The sequence below is a fragment of the Lissotriton vulgaris genome, chromosome 6 (assembly GCF_964263255.1).
Source record: "Lissotriton vulgaris chromosome 6, aLisVul1.2, whole genome shotgun sequence".
NCBI lineage: Eukaryota > Metazoa > Chordata > Amphibia > Caudata > Salamandridae > Lissotriton > Lissotriton vulgaris.
In genome coordinates this window covers 1752094004-1752112282 of record NC_141694.1, presented here as the reverse complement: position 1 = coordinate 1752112282, position 18279 = coordinate 1752094004, and the positions used below count along the sequence as shown (strand labels likewise).

At 41.1% G+C, this 18279-nt stretch overlaps 1 protein-coding gene across 2 annotated transcripts in view; it reads right to left on the bottom strand.

The window, feature by feature from the left end:
• The window catches only part of LOC147709416 (xanthine dehydrogenase/oxidase-like), a 736168-nt gene that overhangs the window by 369501 nt on the left and 348388 nt on the right, over window positions 1–18279 (bottom strand). For both annotated transcript variants that reach the window (XR_015296692.1, XM_086927985.1), the window contains exon 18: window positions 15757–15880. Coding sequence is in view for 1 of the 2 variants with exons in the window: in XM_086927985.1 (XP_086784111.1) it covers window positions 15757–15880 (124 nt within the window). In the remaining variant the exon portion in view is untranslated. The remainder of the gene's footprint in view (window positions 1–15756; window positions 15881–18279) is intronic.

Here is an 18279-nt window from a genome sequence, read left to right as displayed (position 1 = left end):
TTTCCCACCGCGTTTCCCCCAGCGTCTGTCTTTTCTCCGTCGGCTTTTTGTTTTTTGTCTTGTTTCGTTTTGCCCCTGTACCATGCCTGCCGCTGAGTTTGTGGTCGAAGGGTTGCGAGGCGTTGTAACCGAAAATAAGTCGGCTCTTGTGCTGGTTTGGGGATTGTGCCTTCTGCCCCGCGTGAACTGTTACTGTCTGTGTCTGAGCCTAACGAGGAGCTGAGGTCTGTGCCACTTGCGGGAGCTGTAGTGTCACCACCACTCGCCGATGCTGATAATTGCTGTCTCTTGATGTTGTCAAACTTTCTTGCAAACGTGTACACACGCCCATTTATGTAGTCATTTCGGTCTCTCTGAAACTTTATTGCTTTGCGCTCTTTGATTTCCTCCTCATGTTTTACCAATTTAGTCTTTATTTCATTGAGTAATTTCGTAATTTCGTCTTGTTCTTCTCTTGACTCGAGTTCTTTCAGAATTTCCTCAATTCTGGCCATTAGTTTGTCATGGTCACTAGCAGCATATTTGATTAAGATTTTGACCATATTCTGTGATGCTAGGGCAGAATTGTCAGCCCAGTCTTGCAGCATGGCAGGGTCTGGATTTTCGTATGTTGGGGCTACCAGGATTCTTAGCCCCCTGGGTATTCTTCCCACATCCAAATATCTTTGTAGAGATTTAATCTCCCACCATTTAGCAATTTCTTTTTTGCGAAGCTTTTCCAATTCTCCACATAGTTTTTTGGTACTGTTGTCCGGTTCAGATTCATTGTTCAGTGCCATCTGTTTATTAGTAGCTGACTTGCCTGTATCAGCGTCTGCAAAAATATCTAATGGAGCTTCCTCCCTTTCCTTTTCCCACTCAGCAGCCATATCTGTCCTTGAAAATATATATTTCTCACTTGAGGAGCTCACTGTCCGTTTCTAGCTTTTCAGAAAACGGAACTACCTCTCCCACAAACCCTTGCGTTTGTAACTGACTGGCTGACACAATGGATTTTCGCCGTCTTACCTGACTACCCGTGAATGCTTCTCCAGCCCTCACAGGAATCCAGCAATTCGGTTACCGATCCCTGCGCAGCACATACAGTCTCTTTGATAGCGGGTTTCAGGGGGCGCTGCGCGTCTCTCTCCTCGAGGGTTTCACCACCAGTAATCCTGAAGGCACAGCGCTGCCAAAACGAGGAGGGTCGGTGTAGGATTCTCAGGAAACATGAATCCTTCGTATTTTTTACCAAGCACACTTCCTCACGATGAAGGACGGCACCGACTCCGTGAGTTGCTTAAGAATGAAGTTTATTTTTCAAAGCTGCTGAAAAGACGCGTTTTGGCGGAAGCCTCCGCCTTGCTCACTTCACCTACTCAGATGTGATACACAAACATATATACCAATTGACAAACACAGTTGCCTCACTGTGATTGGTATCTAGTAACTCTGGTAACACAATGTTTGGTCATGTGATAACGCAACAAACATAGAAAAGTTCCTAATGAGCAAAAATGCATTTTTAGATAAGGAAATGCCATCACCATTACAATTCCAAATCATACTTTCATGGCATTGCATATTAAATAAAACAGAATATTTACATCTATGTCTGTTTGCGAAAATTAAAGTGTTGACTTTGCAGATACATGGCATAATCCATAAACAACACACCAGGTGAGAACCAGCAAGGAGTCATATCACAAATAATACAGTGACCGACCGGACATTCAGGGCACTCTATATTATACCCTGTGACTGTAATAAAACTTAAAAAAATGTGTGTGTGTGTATATATATATATATATATATATATATGTATGTATATATAATATTACCTACTGGCGGTCGCCAGTAGGTATATATAGTTAGGATTTTTTCTCTATGGGATTTTTGAAAATTCTATGTCTAATAACTTTGGCGTTTGTGGACGGAATTGGCTGAAATTTTCAGGAAAATGGAACATTTTGTTTCTGAGCAGCCCCTGACAATTTGGGGGGGGTTTCATCAAGGGGGGGCCGAGAAAAAAGGGGGGTCCCAAAACGCGTTTTTCCCATGTTAATTTCCATAGGGCGGTTGGCCTCACTTTTAGCTCGAACGGCTGAATGGATTTGCACGAAACTTGGCAAAATTGTAGGGACTGGTAGCCCCATGTGCCTTTGCTAGGTCTCAATATATGTGCTCCAGTGGATTTTGAGTAATTTAGGTTCAAAAAAAGATATATATCTGGGCGGAGCCTAACCACACATCTGATCTGATTGGCTGTCAGCACTTCATCCAAGAAGTGTTGGCAGCCATCTTGGGACCAATATACATGATAGCACCTCATTAAAAAGCATTGTAGTTAATAGAGGGTTTTTGGACTTTAGTCACATTATAAATCATTTGTTGATGGTACCATACTCGTTTTAGGAATTGTGGTGGGTTCTAAGGTGATTTTACCATGTGAAAAAACCTTCTGCTGTGATATCATGAATATTGTTTGAAAGAAAACTAATATCTCATGATTTTCCCACGGTGGTTTGGAAGGGGATCTATAAGCTAAACTGAAAGCATATTTTCTGTAAATTCACATTATCTTTCTCAGTCATGTGAAAATGAAGTCTGACATTCTCAGTAAAACATGTACATCCAACAAGGACAGAGACTGTCAGTTGATTCCTTTGTGTTCTACTGCAGCCTCCTAGAGTGTTCTAAAGAACAACTAGAGCGCTAACAGTCCTACTTATTTCAAAGGTATGGCACACCTGAAGCCATCTTGATTGGAATAAAGTGGTAACTCTTAAAACATTTAATTTAAAAAGAAACAACATGAGGGGGTATATTTTGCCATAGAAAGTATGATTAGTGCTGCAGAATGAAAAATTAGGGCACATTTTGAGTGACTTCTCAAATCCTTTTCTATTTCATTAAAACATTCTGACATGCAGTCTCCCAAAATGGCCACCAGAGACAAAAGAGCCCAAATGTAGCCCAAATATCACCCAGATGTAGCCCAATGACAGAATGTCCCAGAGTGTTCTAAAGAACAACTAGAGCGCTAACAGTCCTACTTATTACAAAGGTATAGCACACCTGGAGCCATCGTGATGGGAATAAAGTGGTAACTCTTAAAACATTTAATTTAAAAAGGAACAAAATGAGGGGGTATATTATGCAATAGAAGGTATTATTAGTGCTGCAGAAAGAAAAATTAGGGCACATTTTGAGTGACTTCTCAAACCCTCTTCAATGACATTAAAAAATTCTGACATACAGTCTCCCAAGATGGCCACCAGAGACAAAAGAGCCTAAATGTAGCCCAAATATCACCCAGATGTACCCCAAGTATAGCCCAATGACAGAATGTCCCAGAGTGTTCTAAAGAACAACTAGAGCGCTAACAGTCTTACTTATGACAAAAGTATGGCACACCAGAAGCCATCTTGATTGGAATGAAGTGGTAAGTCTGAAAACACTCAATTTAAAAAGGAACAACATGAGGGGGTTAATTTTGCCATAGAAAGTATGATTAGTGCTTCAGAAAGAAAAATTAGGGATCATTTTGAGTGACTTCTCAAATCCTCTTCTATTTCATTAAAAAAATTCTGACATGCAGACTGAAACATGCACTTTGAATACCAGCAGCAGACGTCCCTGGTGAGCAGTAGCTTTACTACAGTGATCTAATGTGCAACTAGAGTGCTAACATTCAGAATTTATGGCAAATGTGTGACACATCTGAATGCCTTCTTGATGGAACCAAAGTAAACAAGCATTGAAAATGCAATAGATCTCGCCCTCGTTTAAGTTAAAGCCATTCTGTTTGTAATGAGGTGGCTTTTTAGCTTTGCTTTTATTAGTGTTTTTTCAACTTTCATGTGAATAACATGCATCTGTATGCATATAAGTATATGTATGCATGCATTTATGTTTGTATTTATATAGATATACAGATGATATATGTTTATATATGTATGTATATATATATTCACTGAAAAAACCATAGGCTATAGACCATATATAGTTAGGAATTAGCATTTACAAAACCTTGAAAATTCACTGAAAAAACCATAGGTTATAGACCATATATAGTTAGGAATTAGCATTTACAAAACCTTGAAAATTCACTGAAAAAACCATAGGTTATAGACCATATATAGTTAGGAATTCGCATTTACAAAACCTTATTTTACTCACACAAAACCATTGAAATTCCATATATAGTTAGTTGCACTAACTATATATCGCGCAACCGCAATCCACTGCTGATCATGTCACATATTACATCATTCATGACATGGTCAGTGACATCACTGATGACATCACTGATGACATCTCAAATGACATCACTGATGACATCACTGATGACAACATCCAGTGACTGTATGTTTCTGTAAAGTTAAAATATGTCTTACATATTGAAGAATGAGTGGATGTATAAGTGTCTGGATGAAGGATTTAGTAGGTGCATGACTGACTGTATGAGTGAGTGATTAAATGTGTCTCACTGAGTGCATGGGTTAGTGACTAAACTGTCTTAATTTGTGCATCATTATGTCTGTTCTGTAAACTGTTGCATGTGTTGATAAGTAGCTATATGAGTAACTATATGGGTTATTGATTGGTTGCCCAAGTATTTGTATGGGAGACTGAGTGTGTGTGTGGGTGGCTGGGAGGTGTATGACTCTGTGCATAGATGTGTGAGCAGTTGATTCACTAGATGTATGGTTTCAAAAGTACATGTGGAAACAGCTGTATGGGCGGTTGACTGTGTGCATGAGTGTATTGGTGAGTGAATGGATATCTCAGTGCTACATGTCAAAGTAAGTACATATGTAAAACACAGTACATGTGAGAGTTGACATATATAAATAACTGTGCATAAGAGCCAGTGAATGTGTGAGTGGCTGTATGGATCATTGTGAACTTGTATCAGGGATTGTATAAGAGAGTAAATATGTGTTAGTATATGTTTGAATAAGTAAAGTTTGTATAACTGTATAGTTGAGGAAATGGAGGTGTGATTGATTCTTTGCATGACTGACTAGGTGTGTGAGTAACTCCATGGATGAGTGACAGTCTGTGAGTGTCTGTTTACACTGATTGTATCTAAGGTTATATTAGAGTCTGAAGAGGTTCATCGTATTATCACATGAATTATATCATCAGTGATGTGATCAGTAATGTCAAATGAGATGTCATCAGTGATGTCATTTGAGATGTCATCAGTGATGTCATTTGAGATGTCATCAGTGATGTCATCAGTGATGTCACTGACCATGTCATGAATGATGTAATATGTGACATCATCAGCAGTGGATTGCGGGTGCGCGATATATAGTTAGTGCAACTAACTATATATGGAATATATATATATATATATGTGTATGTATATATAATATATATATATATAAACAATAGCAGCCCGTCCCGACGTTGTCCGGGTATGAATTGCTGCCGGCCAGTAGTATATTGTTTTGTAGGATTTCGTTTTCATAGCATTTCTTATCCATAGCCTGTGAAACGCTCCGATTCACAGTGCACTGCTGATGCACTTAAGAGTGTGCGTTCAGTAGTGTGTGAGCTCGAGTTTCCCTACTTTATTTTTCCTTGCAATATTATATAGCGCGAACTAGACAACATGGCATGAGCACAATTTACATTACAGAAGAACACATTAATTTGTGGTAGGCACGGGGAGACAATGCGATTTGCCTTGAATCACAGGATGTTGAGCTGGTGCCGAGATTCGAACGTAGCTCCCCAGCTCTAAAGTTCGCAATTCTAGAACTTGTGGCAGGAGGTGTGTCTAAAAGTGTATGTCGGTGCTGGCCATCAATGAGAGAGACCTGTGCATTTTTTAAATGGTTGTTGAGTATGTTGCTGGAGATTTGGGCTGCCGTGCCACCAATGTACTTACCGGGGGAGGGTAAACACCCATTATTCCGCAACTTTCTTTCCGCATACCATCACTCCGCATACTTTCATCACAAAAGTACCATGACTCCGCAATGCCATTATAACGCATGGCATTACATTTTATATGCTTTTACCACGCATACATTTACAATGAAAGGTATTTATAGGGTTCAGGGCTAGGTTTGGGTTTTGGGGTACAGGGGTATTTTTAGGGTTTAGGGATAGGTTTGGGTTTTGGGGTACAGGGTATATTTATAGGGTTAAGATGGGTTAGTGTTTAAGGGTGTTGGGGTATTTTAAGGAGTAAGGGTGGGTTATGATTATGTGGTGCAGGGGTATTTAAAGGGAGCAGGGTGGGATTAGCACACGATATGAGACATGGCATGAAGGGCGGAACGTACCACACGCCTCCAGCGTTTGTCACGCCCCCAGCAGACTCCCACAGCACAATGCAGACACGCCCACAAGGGACTACTTTGCTGGCACGGTTCTTTTACCTTTTAAATGTATATGGTGGGCGTCTGCATAGCCTATGTCCTTCTGCTGCAACTGCCCTTTCCAACGCTGTATTGGGTGTTGTGATTGGTGCTGTGGTTACTGAGATTACCCGCCTCAAAGGTTTGGGCTCTCTCATTATTATATTAGTATGGATAGTATTAATAAGAAAAAATACAATATATTTACCATAGGATAGCGAGAGGGTTACATTTACTATTACCACTCCAGTGAGTTCAACAGTAGAAAAAACATTGGATAGCGTAGCAGTACACATTACTATTCCCACTCCAGTGAGTGCAACAGTAGGGAAAGCGTTGGATAGCGGGAGGGTAAGAATTACTATTCCCACTCCAGAGAGTGCAACAGTAGGGAAAGCGTTGGATAGCGTAGGGGTAAAAATTACTATTCCCACTCCAGAGAGTGCAACAGTAGGGAAGTCGTTGGATAGCGGGAGGGTAAAATTTACTATTCCCACTCCAGTGAGTGCAACAGTAGGGAAAGCGTTGGATAGTGGGAGAGTAAAAATTTCTATTCCCACTCCAATGAGTGCAACAGTAGGGAAAACGTTGATAGCGTAGTGGTAAAAATTACTATTCCCACTCCAGAGAGTGCAACAGTAGGGAAAACCTTGGATACCGTAGGTGTGAAAATTACTATTCCCACTCCAGTGAGTGCAACAGTAGGGAAAACGTTGGATAGCGTAGGGGTAAAAATTACTATTCCCACTCCAGTGAGTGCAACAGTAGGGAAAGCGCTGGATAGCATAGGGGTTAAAATTACTATTCCCACTCCAGAGAGTGCAGCATTGGATAGCGTAGGGATAAAAATTACTATTCCCACTGCAATGAGTGCAACAGTAGGGAAAGCGTTGGATAGCGTGGGGATAACAATTACTATTCCCACTCCACAGAGTGCAACTGTAGGGAAAGCGTTGGATAGCATAGGCATAAAAATTACTATTCCCACTCCAGTGAGTGGATAGCGGGAGGGTAAAAATTACTATTCCCACTCCAGAGAGTGCAACAGTAGGGAAAGCGTTGGATAGCGGGAGGGTAAAAATTATTATTCCCACTCCAGTGAGTGCACCAGTAGGGAAAGCGTTGGATAGCGTAGAGGTTAAAATTACTATTCCCACTCCAATGAGTGCAACAGTAGGGAAAGTGTTGGATAGCGTAGGGGTTAAAATTACTATTCCCACTCCAGAGAGTGCAACAGTAGGGAAAGCATTGGATAGCGTAGGGATAAAAATTACTATTCCCACTCCAGTGAGTGCAACAGTAGGGAAAGCGTTGGATAGCGTAGGGGTAAAAATTACTATTACCACTCCAGAGAGTGCAACAGTAGGGAACGTATATACTTCATATATGAATGAAAATTAATTAAATATTAATAACAATTACATTTAAAAAAAAATTATTAGCTTTTTATAATAAATTTATTAATTTTAACAAACATAACCAATAAATGAATTAAAAAATGTTATTATTTATAATTAAATTACTTTCCACCCTATTCCCCTATGAACCCACAACCCACTACTGAAAATAAATTAATACAATTAACATGATTAACATTTATTCAATTATTTCAAATGATTTACCAGTTATATTTTAATTACTTATCAATTAATAATTAATTAACAATGAATTACCAATTTTATTTTAATTAATTACCAAATAATCAATTAAGTAACATTAATTACCAATTATATTTTAATTAATTACCAATTAATAATTAATTAAAAATTAATTCAACGTAAATACCAATAAATTAACATATTTAATTAATTTTATTTAAATTACTTCCCACCCTATTCCCCTATAAACTCACAACCCGCAACAGAAAATAAGTTAATATAATTAACATAATTATCAATTAACCAATTAATTATAATTAATTCCCAATTAAATTTTAATTAATTGCCAAATAATAATTAACAATTAATTCAAAATAAATACCAATAAATACATTAACATATTTGATTAATTATAATTAAATTACTTCCCACCCTATTCCCCTATAAACCCACAACCCGCTACTGATTTATATTACGCAAAAATAAAATACCATAAAATTAATTAATTAAAATAAATGATAAAATAAATATACACATTTCACACATATAGTAACATAAAAACACTTTAAAAAATTGATATTATTTACTTACCTCTAATTCGATATTTTTGTTGTCTATATTCTGTCCATTCGATATTTTGTCCATTCTATATTTTGGAATAGATATTAATGCTATTCTAGTCGATATTTTTGTAGTCTATATTCTGTCCAGTCGATATTGTGTCCATTCTATATTTTTGAATCGATATTAATGTAATTCGAAATAAAAAACTCGATATTTTGACTCTACACCTCAACAAGTATGACTTGAATTGAATTGAATAGACAAATATATATGGGCGGACAAAGGGCTAGTTGAAGGTCCGGCACACAAGCGCCTGGATAAGACTGAAAAACAAAAGGTGTGCAGTTCCTATAAATGGGAGGTCAGTAGAGTCCTGAAGAGATCTGACCCTTCAGGAGCAAGAGCCCTCACACCCCGAGGGGTGTCATGCTTCGTGATTTGGCAGCTCCTCGTTGGCCGGCGCTGCAATGCCCAACGGGCCCCGCAAGGGGTCTCTTTGCTGGAGTTCTTTAGTGCAAGTGTCCACCTTTAAGTCTGTCGGATGGGTTAAAACCAGGTGACTGTTCTCCATTAGTTCCGACAGACATAAAGGTGGATACTGTTTTGGTGCTGCAAATTTGGTCTTGTGGTCAGCCTCCTATACTGCTCTAACTTCACAATTCTTGGTTAAGGATTTCAACTCTATTGCAGAGACTATTCAAGAGGGTGTAAATGTTTTAAACATCCTGGTACAGATGGAGCAGCAGTCAAAACTCTTAACTGATATTTCCTTGAATCCTTGGTGATCTGTCAAGTAGGGGAGTTAAATAGAACCCACTATAATGGACTTAGGAAGCACAGCATCTGTTTTCGCCAAAGGATGGGATATTTTCAGAAATCTTGGAATATGGAATTGATCTGGCTCCTTCCAACCTCTGAAAATAGACTCCTTGATCTTGGTGTGAAAAGGAAGAGTCACCGAAGCAGGTTTGGCATATGGGATGAGCTCTTCAGCATCCTCATCAACTGGGGGTGGCTCTAACCCCAAATTGCCGCAGATATGCAACAAAATTGTCAGGGTCTGACTGGTGACTACCTGGATTCAGCTAGGTGGGACTACGTCTCCCAGAAGGCCATCCTCCTGGGAGGTACCACAGGCGCTATATAATCACACGAGACAAAGGGTGCCTCGCACGTGATTCTTGTCAGTAGGGCAGAAGTGGTTAGCGGACGCCTTGTCCCTGCTAAGCCACTGGAAGTACTCGAAACTTACAGTTCACAGTGGCTGCTGTGTTCATTGTGGGCCTTGGTTGCTTTCTGCTCGGCTGAGCAGAACGCATAGTTATGTTTCCTTTTGGGAGGTTTATTTGGCGGCGGAAGGGAGACGCAGGATTGCCCCCTCCTGTTCCCGTCCGGTAAACGCTCTCCCTGATCTCTGGTTCGGGATTGGAAGGGAGACGCAGGATTGCCCCCTCTCGTTCCGTCCCGGGGAACCGCTCTTTTGTTTATGTTGTTTGGCTGTCTGGGAGACGCAGGATCTCCCCCTCCTGTGGCGGTCAGCGTTAGTTCCTTTTGTTGTGTTATCGGCTATCCGGGAGACGCTGGATTGCCCCCTCCTGGTTTTGGCCATTCCTTCGGTAATCTACTCGGCGGAGTAGATACGAGTTACCGCCTTTCAAGAACAGATACAGAGCTGAGACGTTGCTCTCTCTGGAGCCTTCTGAGAGGTATCGTATTTGGTTGGATGATTAAGCGCTTTTCCTCAGACTAGTTATAGAATTTCGTATTGCCTGTTTCTATGAGTGACTTGTCCAACCCAAAACTCATAGTCAGCTTGCCATTTAGTTGTCCTTACTAGTTCCTTGACATTACCTTCTGTTAATACGGGTGAAGTAATCCGGTTAATCTGGTGTTGCAGGAGTCCTTCCTTTAGTTTTTAGCGTGAATGATACTGGGATACCTTACCATTGGTGAGAGAAATAATCATCAAGAGAGAAGAAAATCCAAAGCTAGTTCCTGAAAGAATATCAGGTATTGTTAGTCTTTCAGCACGATTATACAGAAAGAGTATTGAGGAGAGGGCATGTATTAATGTGTGGTCTTTAGTTGCAGGTATCCCACTTCCACTGCTGTTCCCACCCTTTCTTTTTTCCTCGCCTGCTTACTTTTGCACTCTGTATACGTTTAGTTAATCAGAGTGCGGGGAAAGCTGGAGGTGGACCCATTTGAGCTTCATCCTGATCCCAAAGATCCGACGGAGCATGACAAATAGCTCCCAAGTCTTCTCTGGAAATACATTTCTCCCCAAAGATACTGGGCTTATCCAATTTTGATAAATAGACAAGGGAACCCGATGAGTAACCAATGACCCCGGGTATCAATTATTTTAGAAAAACATTGGTCCTTAGATTAAGAATAAAAAGGAGACCATAGCATATAGACCTTAATGGGTACTTTAGATATTCAATGTCCAGCAGGACAGAGAATGTTTATTGTGCAATTTAGATAGGTGATAGTTTTCATAAAAAACAACAAACAAATGAAAAAAGGGAGGATGCAATCCTGCACCCAATATAGGAGAGAGCAAACAGAAAACAAATAACATGGAGGGTTTTCAGGCAACAGTAGAGCAATGGCGGCTTAAAATAATCATAGAGTTAAGTAAACTAGCCAAAACAGTATCCCGAAAGTGCATAAAAGCCCAACTAACCCACCGGGACGTCCTATTGTGTCAGCATGTGGCTCCATTTTGGAACCACTAGGGGCATATGTTGATCACTTTATTAAAGAGTTTGTTCCTACAACAGCCTGCTATGTGAGAGATAGTATGGGGATGATAAATCTTGTTGAACATCACCCCTACAACCCTGATATTGACACACTTTGCACCATGGACGTCGAGTCGCTATAGACCAACATCCCCCAGACAGCAGCATTACTGGTTATTCAAAAAATATTAGATTTACAGCCACGACCCCACACCGTTCCCAAATTGTTCATTCTCCAATTGCTCGAACTGTGCTTAACAAAATTTATTTTTACATTTGAAGGTAACTTTTATCAGCAGATCAAAGGTACCTCTATGGGCGCAATTTTCGCCCCAAATCTAGCCATTCTCTTCATGGATCACCTCGAAACATCTTCCATCCTCACCACCTGTAATCCTTTTTTTCAGGGATCACTCTTTGGCGTAGGTACATAGATGGCATTTTTGTCATCTGGTGACACAACACTGATTGCCTACAACAGTTCCTTCACTGGCTAAATAACAATTGCTCAGGACTGACTTTCCCAATCACGATTGACAAACTAGCCATTGCGTTTTTAGATCTAACCATTTTCCACTCAGAAGGTGAGCTACTTACTCGACTTTACAGGAAACCCACAGAGCGCAATACATTACTCAGTTATTCAAGCAATCACCCCAGGGCCCCTAAGGGACTCACTCCCCTATTCACAATTTCTGAGAATAAGACGAAATTGCTCTAACAAAGATGTTAGAGAGGCTAGTATTCTGTCCAATAAACCCAAAGAGCGGGGCTACCCTAAAAAAATAATAAGGAACGCATCCAAGAGAGCTTGGTACTGTCCGCGAGATACTCTTTTAAGTCCAAACCCAAAAAGGAAACAGAAAGAATTGCATGTGTCACTACATTCTCACCCATTTCCTACCAGATAAGGAAAACATTGGCCAATATTGAATGTTCGAAGCCTCCACATTGAACGCCCACTCTTTGCCTTCCGCAAAAGTCGGAACATTAAAGACCATTTAATAAGGGCAGCCCTACCCAACATCAGTCCCCCCACTACGCTAGAGTCTTTATGGGGACTATCCCCAGTGATTGGTCACTCCAAGTGTGGATGTTGTAATGTATGTGAACTCACTATCGAGGGAAAATCTTTCACTTTTAACAATGTCACTGTGAATTGCCTTTCCTTCTCAAATTGCAATACCCGCAACGTGATTTATTTGATTAATTGTCCTTGTCCCAAACTGTACATTGGCCAGACAACTCAGAAAATAAAAACAAGGATAAGCCAGCATCGGAGCAGAATCAGCTGTAAGACTTTAAATGCACCTTTGGTAGAACATTTCACAGTGGCCAACCACAGTGAAGATGACATTCGTTGGACGATTCTAAAAGTAATCAAACTCCCACAAAGAGGCGGCAATGTGGCTCTACTGCTAAACAGAGAGGAACTCAAGTCTATAATCCTCTTTGACACCATCAGGAATGGGATAAACAGGAATGAAGACTGGACTATTTTACTTTGAACTGTCCCAACAAAGACTCCTTTAATTAACCTTTACATTCCAGTATATCTCCTCAAGCGGTCTCAGAATAATGCTCATTTTCCTAATATGCCACCAGTTTTATCAACAAATGCACAATTATTGTTTATACCGTATTATTCTCTCACTTCTATGAAAGAATAGCCTGACTCAACCATATTATATCATGAATGGTGTTTATTTATTTGTTTATTGTATATTGAACTTTAGGTGTCACAGACTTACCTGCTTTATACAAATTATGTAAACTTCGAAATTGCAGGTTATTTTAATCACCACACCTACTGTTTAGTGCAATCTGAGTAACCTTCTAAACTCAGTTTCCTTCTATTTCTATTTTTATTTTCTTTATTGGGCCACTTTTCCAATGGTCTGCTACTAATCTATACTATTTTCATTGCAGTTTTTGAACTATCCTTTTAAATTGTCACTTTATTCCTCCTATTCACAAACAGACTTACATTGCCACAACTCACTATTTTGCACAATCCTTTTCAGGGGCACTACCCCTAATCTTTCTTCAGTGTTTATCTCATACTCACTCAAGATGGCGGCCAAGCCACTCTATTTAATCATAGTCACACGGTAGACACACAGTTCCTGCCATTGCACGTCGGAACTTTTGGCGGATTCTCGCTACTCAGCCACCGAGGTAAGAGTAACTGTGACCCATGTTGTTTACACCCCCTTTGGTCATTGGCACCCTAGTGATCCCGTTCTTACATTGTTCCTTAGCAATCGGGAGCGCGTCATCTAACGCAGCTCTGCCCATTGCGGCCACGTCAGCCTTCGCCTATACTTCGGCTTGCTTGCTGACCCCAAAAACTTGATCGGAAGCCTACCTCGCGGCTCCCTTAAACAACTCTGCTTAGTCTTAATTGATTACAATCGGGTAAACGATGTGCTTGCACTTTTCCGTTACCTTCTCTCGGCAAACACGGTAACCAGCAGGGAAACTTACTAATTCTCCTGTTTCTCTAGTGACGTCCACCTCCCAAAACTTAACAAATACCGTGTGGACCCTATCAAATGCTCCTACGAGATTAGCTCACTTTCCTCTATGTTCCTCTTAGACCATCACACTAGTTATTTCGCGTCTAATCCATGCTATTTTGCGTCTAATCCATGCTATGGGCACTAAGAACTTGCACATTAGCCCACAATGTTACCTCGCCTAATCGCCCAATTCGGCCACCACCAATAGTGGGGTAAGCGCACACTTACTTGTAGTTTCATACTCCTCCCTCACCTTCTGCATTCCTTTTTTTCTCATCAGTCATTGCTATGTTCTTTCCAGAGTATGTTCTTTGGCCTCTAAATATTCAGTAACATTTTCGCCGGAGTCACAACTGTACTCCTTCTTTCACTTTACGTCATCAGCCACTGTCGTGCTCCTTCCAGAGTATGTTTCTTGGTCTGTATATATTAAGTCATATTGTCGCTGAAGTCACAATATGTCACAACTGTACAATTCATACCACAACATGACCCTGCTGACCTTCTGAAGTGATTATTATTTCTCCTTTTTGTACCTAGTGTTGACAGATCCCTTTTTTTTCCTCCCCATTTTCTACCCCAAAGGCATTGTGTAAAATACCAGGCATTTAATTCCCAAGTCCTGATGATGATCCTTGCAATTTATGAGCTAGGGATCGAAACGTCATCGACTTTTTAAACAGTACCATTGTTTTGCAATCTGTATGAAGAATGTGGATACTGTTTTGGCTAGCTTTCTTGACTCTGTGATTATTTTAAGCTGCCATTGCTCTACTGTTGCCTGAAAACCCTCCATGTTATTTGTTTTCTGTTTGCTTTCTCCTTTATTGGGTGCAGGATTGCGTCCTCCCTTCTTTCATTTGTTTGTTGTTTCTTATGAAAACTATCACCTATCTAAATTGCACAATAAAAATTCTCTGTCCAGCTGGACATTGAATATCTATAGTACCCATTAAGGTCCATATGCTATTGTCTCCTTTTTATTCTTAATCTAAGGACCAATGTTTTTCTAAAAGTATCCAATTATGAGTCACTATCTGAATCAGAATGTGCATTCAAAGACTCTTTTGGGACTCTTTTTGGGATAAGTGCTAAGGCCCTCATCAATCATTGCTTGCACTTGTGCCGTGGTCAACCTCTCCTGAGTCTCAGGAGGTTGACTGCCAAGCTGCACAGATAATTCTTCCTCCTTCCCCTCAGAAGAGGGAGTCAGAGAATGTCTTTGCTTCTCACTCCACTTCCCCTCCATGTAGAGACACAAAATACAAGAAAAACAGCCCCCAAAATAAGACACCAACCCAACTGGAAAGCCACACCCAAGCCCTCCGATAGTGAAACAGAACATAAAAAAAAAACCAATTCACAAACCCATAGCATTGCTATATAATAATAAGAATGCCCCTCTTACATGGAATTCTGCCCTAGTAGCGTGGGAAAAGCACCAAATAAAAGCAAGAAACCAGACATTAGAAAAAATAACCATCCATTTTCTAATCCGATGATTTAGTTGGGCCGATGACACAATTGGTGAGCACTGTAATTAAATTACTTTCTGGCCCTGTTAAAAAGAGATATTTATAGGACAGCGTCATATGGTTTTTAGGGAGATACTGTCTTCGAACTCCCCCACGGTTTGAGTATAACATGTGCTGTACCACCAGTATCTGAAATGAAGCCTGGTTGGAATGATGCAGATTTTGGGAATACTGGTGTGTGTTGCAGATCCAGTTTGACTGTTCCAATGGACTAATGTGTATTAGTGTCTGACCTCTAGACACACACGCTCTGACCCGAATGTGAATATCTTTCTTTAATTTTCCAAACTGTGATAAAGGTCCTATTTATAACGGCTTCTAGAAAAAATGACGGACAGCCATATGGAGTCCAATTACAAGGAATCAGCAATCAACTTCGTTTTCATGTCAGTCTCTCTTCTTGGTAGCGTAGTCTAGTGTAATTTGCATACCATGACTTCAGCGTAGACTGTTTCATCTTGACCGGCACCAGTTACATTACTCCCAGGAACATCCATTGCAGAAACTGAACACACAAATCCTGGAACATGCTCTGCATCAGTGAAGTCAACAGATCTGTAAACAACGAAAGCACTGTGGTTAAGGAAGAGTATGTGCAGGTAGCTCGTTTCTAATAGTCAAATATGTCTATGATAGTATTTTTAAAAATTTTTTTTACATTTTATTTATTAGTCATTTTGCAAACAAAACAACGAACAGTGTAAAGGGATACAGTACAAGGCATGTAGTTCGGCATCAGTACATTACAATAAGTTGACGTTTCTAATTGGGACTTATCAGTGCTACATATACAATCATAAGAGGGGCAGTTCATTTGAAAGGGAAAAATAAGAAAAAGACAAGGGAGTACATTGCAATACAGTCATGTATAAAGCATCCGTCACCCTCCCATAAGTAGTTAGAACTCAGATAGTGGTTACAGACAGTAAATAGGTTGTAAGAGGTGTCCAAATGTCATATGGCCTTGATGAGATAGGCAGTTCTTCAGCATGACATGCAAACTGGTCAAGACTGTAGCTCAAATCTTGCAGCCAAAGTTTGGTGGTAGGGACCTGTCTACTCTCCCAACACATAGAGACCCTCCGCCTGCCATCAGTAATGCAACGGCCACCGACCTTCTGTGGGGGGCCTTCACACAAGCAGCCAGGCCCAGTAGACATAGTTGAGGGGTAAGGGCAGAGGGAGTTCAACCATCAAGCGTATAATTTTTACAACAGATTCCCAATATGAGAACACCTTAGGGCAGACCCATGCCAAGTGATAAAAATCAGCGCCAGGGCTACCACCGCGCCTACAAGCATATGAGTCCCGCAGGCCATATCTACACAGTTGAGCAGGCGTATAGTACAACTGATGTAGATATTTAAAGTGGACCAACCTTAAATTACCATTCGCTGTGAGGCGCCCTGAAAGGCGGCAGCAGTCCTCCCAGTCGTCCTCCGACATGGGATGTGAAAGGACTGCATTCCATTTATGTAATGCAGATATTCCTGAGGTGGCCACTTCCCTCTGCGATACCTGATACAATCTAGTGACCAACTTCATCCTAGAGGTGGTGGTATATAAGAGTTGCATTGCATCTAGTGTAGGTGGCTCAGCGTGGAATTGTGGGTACAGTGCGCGCATGGCTGACCGCAGTCTAGTGTAAATGAAAAGATGCATAGTAGTGACATTGTTACCAGCAGCCAGTGACGCCAAGGTAATGAATTGGCCATCATGATACACATCCTCCATGTTAACCATATTCATTTCTTTAAGGGTCCTCAGGGTGCCTGCCTCAGTAGTAACAGAAAGATTTATGTGGTGTAAGAGAGGCATACGGGGCGCATAAAGTGGCAGTTTCTGAGCTCGCTTTCCTAAGTTCTGCCACGCTTTAACTGTGGTTTGAACTGTGTCAAACTCTCCTTTTTTAAAAACTGTGTGAGTGTTCACTATCATGGCCCTGAGTGGTATGGGATGAATGGCACCTGCCTCTACTGCAACATGTGGGATATAGGCGGGGTCGTGCTACCAATAATATGTGAAGTGGGCTTGCGCGCACAAATAGTATAGATGAAAATCAGGCGCTGTAAAACCCCCCTGCTCATAAGGGAGTATAAGTGTTTCCCACTGGAGGCGAGGTTTCTTACACCCCATGCTAGCGTAATCGGAAGGGAGCGGAGTGAGTTAAAAAAATGGCACGTCAGAGGGAAAGGAATGTTTAAAAAAAGGTACAGAAAGCGTGGGAGTATTACCATTTTCATTACGCTATGCGGTCAGCAAAGGACAGGGGCAGCTTAATCCAGCGAGTTATTTGCTCCTCAAGACATGTAATGGCCGTGCTGTAGTTGGCCCGCACTACTACTTGTGGATCTCGATGTAGCCATATGCCTAAATATTTTATGGTATCAGGTCACCATACCATGGGAAAGTCTATGTCTAGAGGGGATGTGCAATCCGTAAGGGGCAGGTTCATTGATTTGGACCAATTTATGGCCAGACCAAAGAACCACTCAAAGTGGACATATTCCCTGAGGAGGGGCGCCAGGTGCTGGGCAGGCTCACGCACGCACGCACATCATCATGTCATCTGCATACATGGAAACCGCCTGGGGGCGCTGAAAGAACCGCAGAGCTGCCCGGGCATGGCGCTGTCGCAGGATGCACGTCAGTGCTTCAAGAAGAAGCGCAAACAATAAGGGGGAGAGCGGGCAGCCTTGACGTGTGCCACGATGAATATGGACGATCTCGGGTATGTTACCATTAACCCTCACCTGCGCAGTAGGGCGAGTATAAAGCAGTTTTATCCAATTTGTAAAAACAAAGGGTATACCCATACGGTGCAGAATTGCGAACATATAAGACCAGGAAACAGAATCTAAAGCCTTGGCGGCATCTAAAAATACTGCCACCGCCGGCAAGGTGGGTTCTAGAACGTGCATAACTGCAAAGAGCGTCCGCAAGTTATGGGAGGT